This window comes from Asterias rubens, chromosome 1, assembly GCF_902459465.1.
Source record: "Asterias rubens chromosome 1, eAstRub1.3, whole genome shotgun sequence".
In the NCBI taxonomy this organism is placed as follows: domain Eukaryota; kingdom Metazoa; phylum Echinodermata; class Asteroidea; order Forcipulatida; family Asteriidae; genus Asterias; species Asterias rubens.
Window position 1 is genome coordinate 13,469,689 of NC_047062.1, and position 12,756 is coordinate 13,482,444.

Consider the following 12,756-nt stretch of genomic DNA (forward strand, 5'->3'; position numbering starts at 1 on the left):
TTGCATATGCAGTTGTGTCCGCCCGTGCTGTAGATAAAACCCCCTTTGTCGACAGAACACGTTCGCCATTTTTTACAAGCTAAGTGCATGTCATGAACTGACATGGGAAATGTTCGGCCGTTGGGTTTTCGCTGCAATCATAAAATACGTGAATATTCATGCTGTATATTTATGTAGGTTCAGTGCATGCACACTCGCTTTTGTCATGTACATGTCCGCCGGACGGTTTTTGCATAACCCCGGACACGATTGCATATGCAAAAGTGTCCGGAGCGGACAATATTGCATGGCGGATACAATTGCATCTGATGCCGGCTTTATATTTTTTAGCTGCTCTTGGTCAGTACATTTGCTAGCCTAGCTACTTGTAGATCTCTTTGAGCACCAACTACTCATGCCGAGTTCCGATCGTGGATTCCAACGACAAACGTTTAACTTTGCATTTCCGCCAACTTTCCAAGCGTATTAACATTTTTCTTTATCAAATTTGACAAATGTCAAAGAGTTGCACCAGATAATAACACTCAACAAAATTAGATGTTTCGATTGTAATACAATGACTAAATATATATATATTCCTGCAGCATTATCAGAGACTTTCAGATGCATAGAGATTGGAAGTTGATCTCACAATGTTCATTAAATCATGACACAAGATTTTCAGATTTACAACTTAAAACGTTTTAAATCTTTTGCCGAGGAAGATTTACTTGTATTGTACATCTTGAATGATAATGTTCCTGTTGGGGCTCACAGTCGGTTTTGGGGAACAAAAGTGCACCTTTTCGTGTGAAACCAATTTAAACAAAGAATTTGAGTCCCGTGCTTCCTAGTCACAACATGAATGTTGATGTAGTTAACATTGAGGAGAACATTCCAGTAAGATTGAAATGTCTTTTAATTTTTAATGAATTCATGACAAGGTATTTTCTACCATTTTTGGACAGCTGCATTTTCCGAATAAAACAAACAAGTATGAATAATCATGGTTAAATAAAAACATGTATAGTCAAATCAAAAATAATAAACTCAATAATTGCTGCATCTCTAGAAGAATTAAGACCATGCTAATTAATTTTCAAATACCCGTCTACTTTATTCCATTACGAAAAACATCAATTCATTTGCACTAATTGTCAAACTATTCTTCTCAACTGTAAGATATGTCTCACAGCAGTTCCATTTATACATTATTAAAATAAAAGTGCATATATTATATTCAGTGAAGTTTAAAAACCCTCTTGCAATATCTTCATATATAACTGCAAAAAGTTTCCATTAAAAATCAGTACAAAATTACAACTCTGATTACAAAGATTTTATTACACTAATTTTAACAATAAAACACCAATAATAGAATGTTTCCGAGATATTTGGAGACATTTTGTTGCTGAAGTAATGGTTGTTGGTTTACTTCATAACAGCAACAAACTAGGTTGTAAGCTACAGCCCTGGTTAAATGTTCTTAAAATGACTTTACTCAAAGTAGATTGTGAACAATTTGAAATGTGAAAAGTTTTCCCTGTGCGGTTCGCACTTGTTGAACAGGGACTAATTTCACAAATAGTTAAGACTAGTCTTATCTCGAGTTATGAAGAGTTACTCGTCCTAACTTAAAACAAGCCTTAGGTTTTCAACATCTCTTAGGTCTACTCCTAACTCTTTGTGAAATCGACCCTTGGTTGCCTGAAAATTCCATCATGTGGCATGGAACAGTCCATTCAAATATTATTGAACCAGGCCAAATGACTCAAAATATCACCAAATTGCATAAATATATCTAAAGTATTAGTGAATGCAGCTACTAGGATTGGCTGTATGACTGCTTTCTAAGCGTAGAGAAAGGTCTCCACTCTCTCTGACTTGAAAACACACACATCTAGAATGTTGCTGTGTGAACCCGGTGTTTATTCGACCTCTGCGGAAGTGCACATGGTGTTCAATCCACACACACCATCACCGCGGTAGGCTAGGTAATAACCCTGAAAATATCAAGAGGAAACAGTCAGATATTAAAAAATGAACAATACACAAATTTAGAAAGTTGCATCAAACAATAGGACAGCTGAGGCCAGGCATGCAACTGTAACTTCACACAAAAAAGGTAATTAAACAATTAAAATGGTTTTGTAGTGTTTTTTCAAGATAGGCACAAATAAGCATATACAAAAAAAAGGGAATTCCACTAGAAAAGTTGCAGACTTCAATAAAGGCAATAGAATAGCCGATGACCACTGCTAAAAGGGGTGACCAGCTAGGATTTATTTGGACATGATAAGACTTTAAGAAAGAAATATTTTGAGTTTGTTTATGTTTTACCTCTACACCCCAGTCTGGTCCCCAGCTGTTCTTGATGATCCAGTATGGGTTCTCTCCCCAAATGATTCCGGCTTCTGTAAGTCCAAAAGTAATGCATATTATTACCAATACCGCCAACTCTTGTTATGACTGCTGGAACTGCCAAAATCAGCTCTTTTAAAAACAAAGAAACACTCCGAAAAAAATTGATTCAGGACATCAAAGTGTGCCTTTTATAAGCAGATCAATCAAATCGAATCCATAGTTTCTTGAGCCTGCCTAGTGATCTCAGTCCAGATGTTCCAGTCAAGCATGCAAAAGCACAGCTCCAACCCGCTGGCCAAGCCAGTGTTCGACGCACTGCAAGCTCCATGTGACGTTCGGAGTGCCCAGCAAACCTGACAAAGCAAGATGTTCTCAAATCTTGTCTGTCATCTTCGACACGCTAGCTTAGAGGTATACATTCCTCATGTGATACTGCCATTAATAAGCAGAACCTTTTTAGTAAGCCAGGCTTTATAGTCTGGTTCATACTTTCTGCAAAATATGAATGCAATGCAAATTTTGGTGATGCAAAAAGTGAAAAGGTGAAGCAAGATAATTTATCAAATTGAAGCAAGATAATTGGCCTCGCACAAAGCATTCCAAGGAAGTATGAACCTGGCTTCGCAGTGCTCTGATTAACGAGGGTTGAGTGTCTCTATGAGAAAGGGTTGACACAAAATCAAGCCAAACAAGACACGTCAACAAAACACATGAATGTAATTCAACTACCCATGCAAGCATTCCTCAACTTACTTGTTCCATAGCCAACAATCAGCACACCATGATCCAGAGAGCCGGGGTTGCAAAAGATCTTGAAGGGGTGAGCAACACCACCCATGTAGAACTGCATCATGGCTGCATTGATACCGATAGAAATGGGTCCATTGCTATGAAGCCAGGTGGTCATCTCTGCAAAAAAAAATCACACAAATTAAAATTAACTCCCGAACCAATACACTCTTTTAAAGACACTGGACACTATTGGTAATTACTCAAAAGAATTGTTAGCATAAAAACTAACTTGGTAGCAAACAATGGAGAATTGTTAATAGGTTGAAAATTGTGAGAAACCGCCCCCTTTGAAGTAACTTTAGTTTTTGAGTTCAGGCCTGAAGCCTTTTCAGACTATGCATACAGGAATAATCATGTTACCAAGGTATAACAAAACATTTTTTGCACACTATGAAGTGGGTTCATGGGTTTTGTACACTCTCGGGGGCACCCGAGGCGAACATTGTCCCGCTCGGGTTTAACATGACCAAGATGTACACTTACTGGATTCATCTGAAGTGATATTGACCGACCCATTGATGTAGACCTTAATGTCAGCCTTGTCCAGTTCACACTTCTCATCAACTCCCTTGTACTTGTACTGACTCTCAGGCTCTAGACCGCCTACAGAAATCACAACGAAACCAGCAATTTTAACAAAGTATGACATGTAAATGTGAAGAGTAATTAATAGAAAAAAAATTAATGGAGTTGCAGATAGATACGACTAAGGCCTGATATTACATGGAGGCCATGTATGCCAAGGATTTAATTAGATAAATAAAATAATTTAATACATTTAAATAACAACCAATAATAAGACTAAACAAATTACCGTATCTCAATAATAAACTATTATTGTTTATGCTAATTATTCTGCAATGGATCAATATTTATATGTATGTATGTACATATCAAACGACTTTCAATAAACTACAATTAAAAGGAGTAAAGCGAAATTCATTAACAAGACCTTACAAATACTTAAGTCAATGTAAAACTGGACGAATAAGGGGAGAAACAGGGAAGGAAATGGAAAACAAGCACACAGGGACAAAGATTCATGAGCAAACCAGACATGATATAATTTGGTCCTTGGAAAAAAATAGAAACATTTAATCAAGACAATGGCTGACCTACACAGGGTGTAGGCTCTAAAGGACTTTTCAAGCATTATTTTGAACACATTTATTTTCTGACTTTTTGAAGGGCAAACAATTTGGAAAGCAGACTAAAGTAGGAAGAATAATATGCCTGAAACAAACACAAAATCAGCAATCAAATAGTCAAGAAATCACAACAAAGAAAAACAACAGAAGAAAAAGAATCAAAATGACACAAACGGTAACTTGAGGTTAGCCTAATGTTGTCTAAGGTTATCCGTGTTTGAACCTCTTATCAAACTACTGCTGGTCTTCTAAAATTTAATTCTTCCGAGCAGTCATCAGAACAGCATTAACCATTTAATATGGCAACTGTTTTCTAATTCTCTACAGGGCAAACTTCTATTGACTTGACCACTTCCAACTTGTCATCTTTCCTCAAATACTTTATGTCTTTCAGTTTCACATTCAGTTTCAATACCAATGAAATTAGAGTAAAAGTAGATTACAGTCACCTGGAAATAGAATTTTTTTTCTTTCAAACATAAGAGTATATGCTTACGAACAATAAAACAATTTTTTTAGTAATTGTTTGTCTTGATTTATATGTTTAAAAAATATATAAAGTTGTTTGGGGGCTGACTCCGCATACCCCTTTTGTGACGTCAATCGAGGCAGACTTTGCCTGCAATGCGTATAGGAAACACACGTGCAAAGTACATGAACGTCCAAGTTGTGAATTGGTACATTTCAAAAAGTTTTTTTTTTTTAATGTACAAACTCACGACGTGGTCCGTACATGTACTTTGCAATTGTGTTTACTCTACACATAACAGGCAAAGTCTGCCCCTCGATTGACATCACGAACAGCGCCCTCTTGGGTCGGGTCTACTCTTAAATTTGTAAATAACATAAGAACTGATTTTGTAAAAACCTTAGTTAACTGTTTATTCACATTCCACTCATCAAAACACATATATTAGTGACAAAAGCTTTATTTTGAAAAAATACCACTTCCAGGTGACTTTAACTATCTCACAGATTTGCCTTTAATGACTCATGGTTAAGGAAAAGAAGCCAATCAAGACATATCACGTTACACAGCATAGATCTTGGCTTTGTCAAGACAGGGTTTCTTCTTGTCAGCAGTAGTGTGAATGAGAAACGATTCTAACCATTCCGAGAATATAATCTTGTCAGGCAGAAAGTGAAAAATGGAAGATCCGTAGGGTTTTACTGATTGAGGATTTTCAATAGTCATGTTTGTGGTCTCTCCTGAAGTTATTTGTATAAGACTTACCCATAGAGATGATGGACTCATAGGCATTGGATGGCAAACCACCCTCACAGCCACTATCAAGCTTATCACAATCTACAAGCTCTGTCATGGAAAGAAAACATAAGTAAAAAAAATTAGACAACAATTACAGTTTTTATCTTCTTATCAGTATTAGATTTTTGGAATAATGGATGCTTTTTATCATAGATAGAATTGCTCACTCATAATTTCAGCTAACGGTGTTCTCGTCAGTAATTCTTAACATGCCAGTGCTCTGCCAACTGAGTTATCTAGCCCTTTTTCGCTGCTATCTGTATTTTATCAATATCTTTTTTTTCGGGGTGCCATCCGATCCAGTCAGATGTCGTTCAACCTAAAACTGCCAAGTAGCTAGGGATCACACCATAGTTTAGGATAGCAGCAGCAGGGGATCATTTTTTATTTTCAAATATCAAATATCAAATAACAAATCACAAGGGAAACTGACTAGGTAAAAATTGGGGATGACAAGACGGATCCATTAAGCTCTGCCCCATTGCATATTGACCAATCACCTCTCATTGCACAACCAAAAGTCCGACATTATAAAGTCCAACCTGCGAGCACGTATGCTTGGCGCGCTCGGCAGAGTTGTGCAGAATGGCATTGGATAGGCTCACGCGTTCTCGCTCACACAGGCCCCATGGGCAGAGCCTAATGGTTCCGTGTATTACTTGAACAGGGCTGGATTCAAATTGTCTTAATGGATCTAACAAGCTTGGAAGCACAAGGGAGAATTAATCACAAAAACATATATACATATATCATTACATTTTGAGTAAATCTCTGTTGAGAAAATTTGAATGGTCATTGCAATTCTTGTTACAAAAGATATACGTATATAAGAAGAAATAAATAAGTTTAAAAAAATGCCACACTAACAAATAAGTCAGAAAAAAAGTTAAATCATAAATGATAACACCAGGCTCCTCGCAGATAGCTTCAAAAGGTCAAACATCGCCCTCACTGAAATCAAATAACGGCGTAATCATTGGTCTCGGAGTAACTTACGTTGCTCAGACAGGGACAGCAGGTGTTTCTTCTTGATCATCCATTGTCCCTCGATGTTTCCAGTGGTTGAGAACGCCCAACACGATCCGCAGGATGCTTGGTTCTTGACTGGCGTAACGGCACCCTTGGTCCTCCAGTCAAAGCTATCGGGGGTCGGAGAGGTTGACGCGGGTAGCTTGCCCTGTCTCATGTGTGGGGTAGGCTTCTTGGCATCCACTCTCAGACCGGTGTGCTTCTCCTTAAATTCAGCAGCTATCAAAACAATTATGTAAGGCCATGTTTAAATAAAACGTTTTGCTCTCAAAGAAGTTCACAAGATTGAGGTAAGATTTTCTCAACCAACTGAGCCATCTAGCCCTTGGCTGTCTAATGTTAGCTTTTTGTGAAATTTAGACCTGGTAAAGGAGAGAACAGGAATGTACGTAATCTTCTAATGATGTATTTCAATTTTCATTTTAAAGTCATTAAGCCTCTGTCGTATTACCAGGTGAGGTTTTTTGAGGTAGCACCATGTACAAATCACTTTTAAGTAGTGGTTGTTCTGAGAATAACCGCTGGTCTCAGATCCACCACTACCCAAAAGAGATTTACACACGGTACTACCTCAAAACCTCACCACCAGGCAAAATTTCAAATTCTGCCTCGTTTGTATGATGACTATTCATTTATAATTTTCTTACAAGATAACTCACAAGGCCATTTCGAGGTGAGTGCCACACTTAACTGATTTGACCGCTCAATCTAGATCACCACTGGCACATTGCCACCTACTCCTGGGGCTGAAACAGGGTTACCCCCTTTTCACAGTCCCTAAGAATGTAGGCATCGGTATCATCCACTACGAGTCTGGTTGGTAGAGCAGAATGCACTTCCTTATCAACTTTTTCAAAGCAATTACATGAATTATGGCTAAGTGCCTTGCTCTAAGGCACAAGCGTCATGACAGGGATTCTAACCCACACTCTGCTACTGACAACACTGCACTTGGGTCCATTGAACTAGACCGCTCGTCCACTTCATGCCATAAAAGAGAACATCCTCTTTCTTTTAGAGGACAGATGATATACTTACGAGTCATGTCAGCAAACTTGGAGGCCCCATAGGTGGCTGTACCCTGCTCCATCTCATTATAAGTCTTTGCTGTATCCATGTTGTCACTGAAGATGTAGTATTTCTGCACATACTCTAAGGAAGATTAAACCATAACATGGTGTTGTCTATAATTTGTAAATGTACTATACAAGATTGGTAGAGAGCTGACAAAAAAGTTGCAAACAGTGTTTTGTGTGATCTACTGTTTGCTTGAATGAACAAACCGGTGAAATTTTGGCTTTATCCATTGTGTGAGTAAAGGAGAATTCCTTAATTTGTGTTGTGACAGCAGTTACCAGCTGTTGCACTATTTTAAATGGATTTTAGATACAGCTTTCTCAATTTTTGTTTCAGAGGTAAAAGAGTTTTCATTACTATTATCAATATGAGTTTTGTATATTTCTTGTTATGAAACCAAGGATGCCTAACACATGAACTTAATCACCGTGGCTTGCAATCCTGAGGAATTCTTTTAACTCTGGTACTTTCTATGTTACCCGGAATTACCTGGGTTGATCAATCCTACTCTTCCATGATAAGTGTTCTAGGTTCTTTAACGCTACCAGTCCTAGTACACAGGACTAGTGTCCAATGAAAAGGACAGATCAATTATGATAAAACACTCGTGGCCTTTCTCGAACCTCGGCTTGACCTCTGGCGCAGGCTTAGGCTCTGCGCTTTGTGTATGCAGCTCGGCCTTTAACCTGCATTTTGGAGCGGCGTGTATTGCACGAACATCAGCTCGCGGAGCCTGAGCCAGAGCCTAAGCCGAGGTTTGAGAAAGGCCCTAAGGTAAGGTCTAATGACCGGGACCAGAACCCATCACTCTGCTGACCAGGAAAACCACAACTTGAGTTGGGTGTTCTTAACCACTCAGCACTAACTCAGCACTAACAAGCCACAAGGAGTAAATATAGGGCGTTGGATTTTGTTATAGTGAAAGACTACCTGCCACAGGGAGCTTACATTGTCCACCAGTCTGGCCTACTGATGTCCACTCGTTTACAGTCCCATTAACAACAAGTATGATCAAACTGACTGTTTGTATCTGTTCAATTACTGTATAAATAATATAAAAAATATAACAAATAAAAACAAACTCTTAAAGTTGAGCAACTTCTTATACAGTAGCGTACCTTCACTGTTTATTTCATACTTTCGCTCAAACTTTGCCCTGAAATCTTCAAACTCCTGGAAGCGAGAATCACTTTCTGAAATCTAGAGTAAGAAAAAGAGAAAGCAAACTGTCCAACGCTGATGTTACTTAATAAATATGTACAGGTGTTGCCAATATCTTGCAGTTCCAAAAGGAAGGATAAAACACCTTTAGTAATTACTCAAAAAATTAATAACCATAACAACTTAGGATGAAGCACAATTTTGTGCAACAAGGATGTTTTTTTCTTTCATTCTTTTCTTGCTACTTCAATGACATTGAGCTCAACAATTTACAGGTTTGTTATCTTAAGCATATTATGTTGGGATCTGAGGATACTGGTCTAATGAAAAAAAAAGTATACACTGCCTTTAAATAATCAGATGTTTAAGGCAAATGATCAATACCTTGGAGGATTCTTTGGTGCAAATGATTGGCTCTTCAAGAGTTGGTGGGACTGGCACTCCTAGCTCCAAGAATGGCTGAACCCAGACACGGAGAGAACAACGTTCCTTCTGCTCAGTTAAAGAAAAAACAAGACAGTGTCAACATTCTCATCAAATAAATTCAGAGGGATTGTCTACCAATAGTGGAACAGATTAACTGTGTGGATTTTGTGAAAGTGAATTTTATTGAGGATGGGGGTAGGCAAAGCTGCAACATTTGCATCTTGCAATCAGGGAGATTTTGTACAACAAACTAGGAGATGGTTGAAATTCTGTTTCACATAAAAGGGGAAACGTTCCTATATTCAGGGATATTTTCAAATTTGCTAATCAAAACTTGTAAAGATTTGTATTTTTTAGGGAATTCTCAGTCGAGGAGAGTTGGCAGTGCTGCATAGGGATACATTGAATAAGTTTCTTTGTAGGGGAGGGGGACAGTGGTGAAAGACAAGGAGTTAAGGGAGAGGTAGCGAGGGGAAGGTTAATACTCTGGACTTGATTCACAGCACAGATAAAAACACAGGCATTTAGTAAAAATTAGTGTACCTTTGCATTCTGATTAAACTTGCAGTCTTCCAGTTCGGTGTTGTCAGTCTTCTTGCACAAGGTACTTTGGATGGTCACGTTCAGGTGCAACATTTTACCCATAACAACCTGCAAAATGCATTAAAACAAACACTGGTTTACTCACAGTGTGAGCATGTCTACTATTGATAACCGAGGACACATTTTGATAACAAAAGGGATCCGGGAAAAAGTCACACCGGGACAGTCCTCGGTAGATTTTGTGTACAAAACCAATGGGGACGTCTGAAACAATTGGAGTCCACGGGCTGCACCATAAACATGCCTGTGTGTGTACGTGTGTGTGACTCACATGTCTACCAGTGGTATAGTTGAGTCTCTGTTGTTCAAGTCCAAGTCTACCTGTTGAAACTGAGGACTTTAACCTTTCGAGCGCCGTCGACGCTCTGAATTGCATACTGAATATCCTTCCACAGGCCGCTAACGTTCCCTTACATTCTGATACTCCACCAATTAAAACGCCCATTGATGACATTATAAATCGAAGGGGCTTTCCCGAATAAACAACCTGACGCCTACAGGGGCGCCTTCATGATGTAAGATGCATTTTGAATTATTGTATCAAAATGGATGTGGGTGTTTTGACAGGGTGAGAACGTCCTCACTTTGCTTTCATGTACAAAGCCAATGAGGACAACGCTGAAAGAAAGTCCAAACATTTGGAAAAACGAAGAGAAGTCCTTGATTTTGGGGATTCACAAGTGTGCGTGTGTGTGTGGGGGGGGGGGGGGGGGGGTTCAGGGCTCAAAATTTAAATTGGTCCACCGGTCTGATGGGGCCAGTGATTTTAGCATGGGCTAGTAACTTCTTAAACAGACAAGTCCAGTGGACTTGTGCTTGTCAATTCAATATCTTTGTTTAAAACACTTTAGTTCAAATCTTGAGTTTGTGCCATAAATTGCTTTTGTTTCTTTTAATCAAACAAGCTTCAGCTCTCAATTTCAAACAAAGCAAAAGGAAAACAAAAGTTAAAATTGAAACGAAACACAGGATGAAACTGTAAGTAAAATGTAATAACACAGCAACGGCTCTGATAACTGAAGTGCCTGTTTACTTTGGGAGCCATGAGTTATTCTTAATTTGATTGCACACAAATTGGAATTCATTGCCTGTAAACGAAAGAGGAAACCAGAAGCGGGGAAAACCTATAATAGGATCAGACAGTCTGACTGTGGAAAGGATTTTTAATTTTCTACAGTTTCTCTAAAGTTAAAGGGATTTTTAATTCTCTAAAGTTTCTCTTGAATTTTGGTTGTTGTCACAGAAAAACGGGTGAATGAATTACTCTGTGCCTATGCTCCATCCATGGACAACCTCCATGCTCCATCTGCCTCGGCAATCTACCAGCAGCCTAAGTCAGCTGATCCGATCCCTCAACCCCATCCCAACTCCTGGCTGCTGGGATGGGAGTGTGACACAATAGTTATTTACTTTCTCTACAGGACAACTACATGTATGCATAAGTCAAGACAATTCTAACATTGGGATCCCAGGATAACATTCCGTATGGCGCCACCACTTTTTCACTAATTTTTACGAAAAAGGATATCTCACTGAGGTAAATGAGATACTATATTATTTCATATCGAATGAAAAAGTGGTGGCGCCATACGGAAACTTTTCCGGATCCCATTCCACAGGAAAAGTTCCTGTATCATTCAACCACTTTGAAATAAAATAGTTTCTAATTTACCTAATTGCAATATTCCTTTTTGTAAAAATTAGTTGAAAAGTGGTGGCAGGAAAAGGAAAGTTTTCCGCTCTTTAACTTCACACTGCCACAGTTGGCCCCTCTTTACTCCCGAGTCCTAGTCCTTTAGACCTAGTTACTGGAGCGCTTCTCCTTCTTCAAAAAAAGGGAGTACAAGCGCCCCAGTAACTGGGTCTAGTCCTTGAACTACATGTAAGATGAGGGTCGTTCCATGGTCTAGCAGAAAAAAACTTCCTACAAAGTTCTACGTCAACGTACATCTTTACAAATCTATTGTTTATGAGTGGCCCCTCCTTCTAACCCTGGGCTAAGTTCGTGAATCAAGGAGCTAAAGCCACTGGACTAGAGGCCCTTTTATGGGTGAATCGTCATCACAAAACAAATCTGTATGGCCACTTTATTTCACTCAAATCTTGATTAGCAACAGATTAAAGTCTCGTCATGCTCGTCAATAAATAAACAAACATAAAAATATAGTAAACTAATAATATATCAGATACAACAATTAATTGCACTAATCTTCAACAGTAAACACATTGTGTTTACACATGGTTCACAATTCACATTACCTGACTCTGCGCCTGGCGAACTTCCACGAGTTTTTCTTTGAAGAAGCCATTTCGTCTCTTGTTCACTTCGTCAACTGCAAAATTGGCGTAGGCTTGCACCTCAAGATCTTCAGGGTTGACGTAAGTCAATCCTCCAGCTTTTCGTCCTCCGAAACCCTCACAGGCGGTGGCCAGTAAAAACACTGACAAACACAACAGGAACATGTTGGAAAAACAGTTCATGATGAAGTTGGTGTTGATCGTATTTGCTGTTGATCGTTTCTTGTTGTCGAAGATCGAGGAACAGCCTTGGAAATTGTGTCTATTTATGCTAAAATCATCATACCATTGTTCCACATAATAACAGACCGTTCGTGTTTTGTTGGCTTTGATCGATTGTAACCAAACCAGCACCCCTAAAAGAATTAGTAGAGCATTCCATAAAGCTTTAATTTGATATTTTTTTTCATATTTTTGACAAATAATATTCTATAAATTAATTTAATTGGTATACCAAAAAATATTTCGGCACTTAAAAAGACATTTTTATAGTATCAAGCATTATTTTAGCAAATATCGTACAACATTTTCTAGTATAAAGGTAATCATGTAAAATGGTTCAGCCCAAACTCACTAGTCACCTGACTGTTATTATCACGTGACTTTAAGGTA

The 12,756-nt window shown here is 38.5% G+C and overlaps 1 protein-coding gene across 1 annotated transcript; it reads right to left on the minus strand.

The window, feature by feature from the left end:
- Positions 1-657: 657 nt before the first annotated feature.
- Positions 658-12,441, minus strand: LOC117295603 (cathepsin L-like). Its single transcript, XM_033778305.1, has 11 exons — positions 12,106-12,441; positions 9,787-9,894; positions 9,202-9,309; positions 8,775-8,856; positions 7,618-7,731; positions 6,547-6,798; positions 5,518-5,598; positions 3,619-3,738; positions 3,097-3,252; positions 2,320-2,393; positions 658-1,982 (listed from the first exon to the last, which is right to left on the minus strand). Exons 1-11 carry the CDS (start codon positions 12,325-12,327, stop codon positions 1,908-1,910), a joined length of 1,392 nt encoding a protein of 463 aa, XP_033634196.1. The 5' UTR covers positions 12,328-12,441; the 3' UTR covers positions 658-1,907.
- Positions 12,442-12,756: the final 315 nt, after the last annotated feature.